This window comes from Mus caroli, chromosome 13 (genome assembly GCF_900094665.2).
Source record: "Mus caroli chromosome 13, CAROLI_EIJ_v1.1, whole genome shotgun sequence".
Lineage (NCBI taxonomy): Eukaryota > Metazoa > Chordata > Mammalia > Rodentia > Muridae > Mus > Mus caroli.
This window is the reverse complement of record NC_034582.1, coordinates 85,356,975-85,363,359: the sequence shown is the minus strand read 5'-3', so window position 1 is coordinate 85,363,359 and position 6,385 is coordinate 85,356,975. Positions and strand designations below refer to the sequence as shown.

General features: G+C 41.3%; 1 protein-coding gene across 10 annotated transcripts in view; it reads right to left on the bottom strand.

The window, feature by feature from the left end:
• The window catches only part of Ssbp2 (single stranded DNA binding protein 2), a 240,715-nt gene that overhangs the window by 154,816 nt on the left and 79,514 nt on the right, over positions 1-6,385 (bottom strand). For 9 of the 10 annotated variants that reach the window (XM_029468157.1, XM_029468161.1, XM_029468156.1 and 6 more), the window contains one exon: positions 1,390-1,451. In XM_029468157.1, the coding sequence (XP_029324017.1) occupies positions 1,390-1,451 (62 nt within the window). Of the gene's footprint in view, positions 1-823; positions 887-1,389; positions 1,452-6,385 lie in introns of all 10 variants that reach the window. The other variant, XM_029468162.1, reaches the window with a different exon arrangement.

The window sequence follows — 6,385 nt, the reverse complement described above, 5'->3', positions numbered from 1 at the left end:
TCTCTCACACACACACACACACACACACAAACACACATGTCACATGTCCCTCAGGTCTCCCTCCCTTCCCTCTTCCTCAGCCCCATTGGTTATATATAAATACTTAAGGTGATTTCCCACCTAAACCATGCACTAACACAATCACTACACTGAGCACCCTCGTCACAACTTCTCATATCATACTTGGCAGAGAATAACTGAATTTCTTATCACCAAACCTACAAGCACCCCTGCACCTCCTCCCATATTACAGTAACAGAGACAGACTCCTCTTTGTTACATGTTCCAGTCTGTGTGCAATTATACACTCTTCTTTGACCTCCAATTCTACCTACCCCTGTGGTACCAAGCTCTGTTTTTCTTCCTCTCCTCTCTGTGAGCATCAGAACAACTCACACTCTCCCAGCCAATCGGCACACTTGACCAGGTGTCGCCCTTTACACTCATCACAGCTGAGACTCTTGAATGGCTCACTAGATCTACCCTTTGCCGCCCTCAGCCTCTCAGTCTTGAAAGTGCTCACCATATGTACCATTTGCTGTTGTTATTTTAAGATATGACTAGTCTAATGTTGAATATGCCATTCAGATCATTGTCTCCTACCCTCAATGCTCCCAAGAAAAGTGAAGTTCAAAGAAGAAACTGGGTGGCTAGCACGCCAATACACATGACTGCCTATTACCAACTTAGTCTCACCGCAACCCTCAGGCCTCTTTACAGAAAGCAATCTTATAGCTAGTCAGAAGTTCAGAGCCAAGAAAAAGTGCCATCCTCATCTGCCGCAGCAAGACAAAAAAGGAGACTGCTATGGAATGAAGTGTACCTTCTCCACATTTAGACGCTGAAGTCCTGACTCCCTGTGTGTTGGCACTTTGAAGTGAAGTCTCTGGAAAATAATTACATTTAGCTGACATCATGAGGGTAGAGCCGTCACGATGGGATTAATTCCCTTGTAAGAATAAACACTGATTCCCTGCGTTCCCTCTCTCCCACCACCATGCAAGGATATGCTGCCTACAAGCCATCAGAAGAGCCCTCATTACAAGACTGATCTAACAGCACTGTGATCTCAGAATGCCTATGCTCTGCAGCCCTAAGGAAATACACTTCACTGTATACCCCATTCAACCTATAGTATCTCGTATAGCAACTCTCCAAATGAACGTAATGAGCACAGCTAAAACCCACACACTAGCTCCAAGTCCATTCTGATTCAACAGTAGTATCTTTAAGGAAATGCAGGAATATTGGTCTTGAGGTTTTGGTTTTGTTTTCAAACACTACATTTTAGTTCACAACTGTAGAAAATGAAAAACCAAGCAAGAGTAGGGATCATGAAGAGCTTACTGAAATGCAGTATCACGTAAAAATGAAATAAAGGATACTTACCACCACCAAGAATGTAAGAATCCGGGCGGCTCCCCCAATGTGATGTTTTTTTCCCATCTTATCTAAAATAAATAAAAAAACATATGAAATGCTTTCCATGTGGTGCTTTGCCCCACACATATTATTTACCAAGCAGTGCTTTTCTCCTTTAAGTGCTAACCATAGATTTCAGTTCATCTTCTTGGTTTCCCAAGTACTCCTTTTACAATGTGATTAAGAAAATGATTGGTGTAGGAGAAGATGCCACCATAACTTCCTTAAATTTGCTTCCTGCCACTCCAGTAATAAACTGTCATGTCTTGGTGCTCCAAGGCCATCTTAAAGAAGCTGACAATGGCTAAGCCAGTAAAGGCATTTATCTTCACTGTGCAAGCCTGCTGACCGGAGTTCAAATCTAGGGACCTACATAAAGCAAGTAGAAGGGAACCCCACATAGTTGTCCTTCTGTTTCTACATGCATATCATGGCACATGCATTCCCCCACACATGTAAGTGCACGGACACACGCACATGCACGCACACACACACACAAAGAATGCGTTTCCTACCTTAGTCACTCATTAACTGCCTCCCTGTTAAGTTCTTATAAACACAGAGTTCTAAGAGGACAATAAAAGTAGGAAGGAGGGAAAGAGCTGCTAACACCATTGTCATCAGGGCTGCTCCTCCCGCAGCAGAGTGAAGACAGCAGCTCATTCTACTCCATCTGTTTCTAGCATAAGTAGACAGGCTGCTTCTTGGCCCCTGAGATGCACAAACATAACTGAGCAACACCTTGCCTTCAAGAGCTGTAGTCCAGTTCCTGAGCTCCTGAAGTGACTGAGACAGGGATGCTCAGTGGCTCTGGTTCTCTCTCTCTCCTCTCTCTCTCTCTCTCTCTCTCTCTCTCTCTCTCTCTCTCTCTCTCTCTCTCCTCTCTCTCTCTCTCTCTCTCTCTCTCTCTCTCTCTCTCTCTCTCTTTCTCTCTGCCTCCCTCCCTCCCTCCCTCCTCCATCTATGTCTCCCCTACCCTTAGTAGTCAAAAATTCAGCTAGCAAAATCTCCTATCCATAGTTTCATAACCAGAACCTCTTTAGTTTGATCTTTCAGCTCTAATGATTGGTTATGGAGATGAATGATTTTATAAAACTACATCACTTCACTGTTCTTTCTATGCTTTTTTAAACAAGCAGTTTAGTTACTTGCCTAGATTATATTCTTTCTGTTGTTGTATTTAGTGTGATTTTAATTAGCGTGTCTGAATCCTGACTGATACCACCACATCACAGCACTTTATGAAAGAATATTTGAATTGAATTTCTTTTAAACAGAATGAAGCACAGGCATTAAAGTTTAGTGGTTTTACAACCTTGCTGTGTGAACGAAGAAAAAATTAAGGCTCTTGTTTGCCTCTGTTTTCTCATCTATAACATAAGCTAGTAATCATCTACCTACAAAAGGTTTGAGAAGATGAAGCTGATCAGGACACCACTTGAATTTGGGAATACGAAAAGAGTATAACTGTTAGTTGCTGAACCATTTGCTTCGACCCTGAAGAACATTCTCACAAAAAATTACTTCAGTCTCACTGTCACCTATACCAAAAAAAAGGGCGGGGGGGAATGATATGTCACACAGAAACACTTAGGTGTTTAGGTTTATACTAAACAAAATTTAGCTTACTAATCAGAACATTGTAGCATACCTTCATGGTTATCATACATACAACCAAGAAAGACAAAACAGTTAGATGTAACAAAGAGGGCTAAAACAGAACCCGGTCCCTGAGGAGAGCCTGCTGATGGGGAGACCAGTCAACAGGTGATCACAGCAGAGCTTGCCCTTGGAGATAAATGCAAATTATAATATGGGACGTTTGAAGAGTGACCTTTAACCCCAATCTGCAGAGGTTAGGGAAGCCTGCCCAGGGGAACTTGGGGGTTAAGAATTTGCTATTTTCCTAAGTATAGATCACTGGAAGCCATGTCCCACTCTGCATCTTCCCACTCTCTGTAATGCCCAGGAAGAGGTGGCCACTCAGTACACATGTAGAGATTACTGTAGAAAACTTTATAGGTTCCCTGGCTCATTTAAAAGGCAGCTTCTAGAACCACCTTGGTAACTGCAAGCTTGATCAGACAGAGGCACATATCCTTAGAGAGTCCTCTGCTGAGGAGGAGTCTCAGACTTTATCAAGCACACCTAACCACTCATCAGCCCTCCACTGCCGAATCAATGGACTGCAGCAAAAACCTGCGATTCCTGCCAGCAGTGAAAAGGAAACCATGACATTTCCAAATCTCTGAAAAGGCAGAATTCTAAACAGATGCTTGTGATCCTTCTGTTGTAGGTAAAGCTGTAATGATGAAGAATGGGAGAAATGGAAGGTTGCTCTTTTCAGAGCTGAAGGAAGAGAGAGTAGTAGACCTGGACACTGCGCTGAGCCCTGACTAGTAATCTAAAGCCCCGGTGTAAAGCTGTCATCATGGTATGCTGGCCTGGGAGAAAGAGGCTGAGCATACATCCTCTTTCCCGGTGGTCCTTGGCAGATGCTCAGCTTCCTGGTCAAGTACTCTCTTTGCTCTATGTTCCAAATATAGACCTTACTGTAGGGTGCTGGATTACTAGCTGATCTCAGCTGTACCTCACTCACATGGATAATACACAGGGTATTGTCTGGCAGAGCACTGGAGAATAAAGTCAGGTTTCTTGGAACTTTGATGGGAAGTATTTATAATTGTTATGATTATGAAAAGTAGAATCTGGCTTTGGGGGAAAAATCTCTTTGTTTTGGTGATAACAAACCAATATAGAAGAAACACTATAACATATCCCAAAGGATTCTTGTATATTGGTAGGGCAAGAAAATGACTGAGAGACAGGCTAGATGAGTAAGCAGGGATCTGATTAAACAAAATGTCAACACTCAAAGCCTAAAATGTCGAAAATTCTAGAAGAAAGCATGGTGAATACTCTTGAAGCCTTTGAGATAGGCAAGAACTTTCTGAATAGGATTTTATCAGTAGAAGAGTGAGCCCCAAATATTGACAAGTGGAACAATATGTAATTAAAAAGAAACTACTAGACCAAATAGGCCATAATACAATGGGGGAAATCTTCACCAGCTACACTTCAGATGTAGCTAACATCCTTACTTTACAAAAAGGAGGAGGAGGAGGAGGTGTCAGAAGAAGAGAAATTAAATACCAAGAAACTAAAATTGATAGTCAACAAATGGATAAATGAAATGAACATACAGTTTTTAAAGAAAGAAACGGAAGTACCCAATAACTATGTTTAAAGTGTTCAGAATCTATAGTCATCAAGAAAGTACAAATTAAAACCACTTCAAGATACTATCTCACCCCAGTCAAAATGCTATCATCAAGAAATCTGACAACAAATATTGGTGAAGATATGGGGAGAAAGAAGTCCTTAGCTAGTGCTAGTTCGGATACAAAATAATACAGCCATTAGCTATCAGTTTGGAGGTTCCTCAAAAAGTTAAAACTAGAACTGCCATAGGACCCAGTTATTCCACTCCTGGGAGTATTCCTGGAGAACTCTTATTTCCTTCTACAGAAATATTTGCACATCCATGTTTGTTGCTGCTCTATTTAGTGTAGCAAGGAAATATAACAAACTTAAACATCTATCAACATACAAATACAGTTGGGATACAAAATAAGACTGTATAATATTAGAGGAAGTCACCCAAATTCAGAAAGAAAAGAGACGCATCTTCGCCCTCCAATGTGACCTAGAATGGAACCCTGGTAAGGGTTAGTATAGTTTAACACCTTGTAAGAAGGCAGAGAAAGGCTAATATTAGGTGATGCAGAAGGATCCAGTACACATAGGTGGGTGCACAAGTCATGCCAGAGGGTGCTAAGCTCAGTGTCTGTCATTTTTCTTTTTCATAATGGCATAAGTGAAAACCAAAAGCCTAAGTGAAGCTCCAGGGCCTTGGATGGAGGCTCTAACCACAGTTCACTGTGATGTGCAAGGGAGATGCGAGCAAGCTTTTGTTTGGCTCACTCTATTTACATAGAATTCCTAAGTACATAAGATAGAAATGATTTGGATTTTTGTTTGTTTGTTTTTGTTTTTTTTGAGACAGGGTTTCTCTGTGTAGCCGTAGCTGTCCTAGAACTCACTTTGTAGACTGGGCTGGCCTTGAACTCAGAAATCCACCTGCCTCTCTCTGTCTCTCTGTCTGTCTCTCTGCCTCTGCCTCCCAAGTGCTGGGATTAAAGGCAAGCACCACCACTGCCCAGCCTATGATTTGGAAATTTTAAAGTAAAGAACTAATGAAATATCAGAAAGTGAACAAAATTAAAAAAAAAAACAGCATTTTTAAGAAAGTTAAAAGCTTGAGAAATCAGTGAAGTTAGGAAAACTAAATGTGAAAAATAAGTACAAATATATCATATATCATATAAATGAAGACAAATTTTAATGTGAGTTCTTCTAAGTAACATAAAAGATATTGTGGCCGGGCAGTGGTGGCTCACACCTTTAATCCCAGCACTTGGGAGGCAGAGACAAGCAGATTTCTTAGTTCAAGGCCAGCCTGGTCTACAGAGTGAATTCCAGGACAGCCAGGGCTATACAGAGAAACCCTGTCTCAGAAAAAAAAAAAAATTGTGTATTTGTGTCTCTTTGTATCTGACAATAAGTCACTTATTATATTCTTTGGTTCATAGACACTAAGGAATATTTCTTAATTAGGACTAGTGAGAAATAAAAACTCCTGTGTCCTATTAGATAGTATTTAATCCAAAACATTTTTTACCTTCACACACGTTTTCCTTTTTTTTGGAGGGGGGGGATACTTAATTTCTTTTTTAATTAGGTATTTTCCTCATTTACATTTCCAATGCTATCTCAAAAGTCCCCCATACCCACCCCCCCACTCCCCTACCCACCCACTCCCCCTTTTTGGCCCTGGCGTTCCCCTGTACTGGGGCATATAAAGTTTGCAAGTCCAATGGGCCTCTCCTTCCAGTGATGGCCG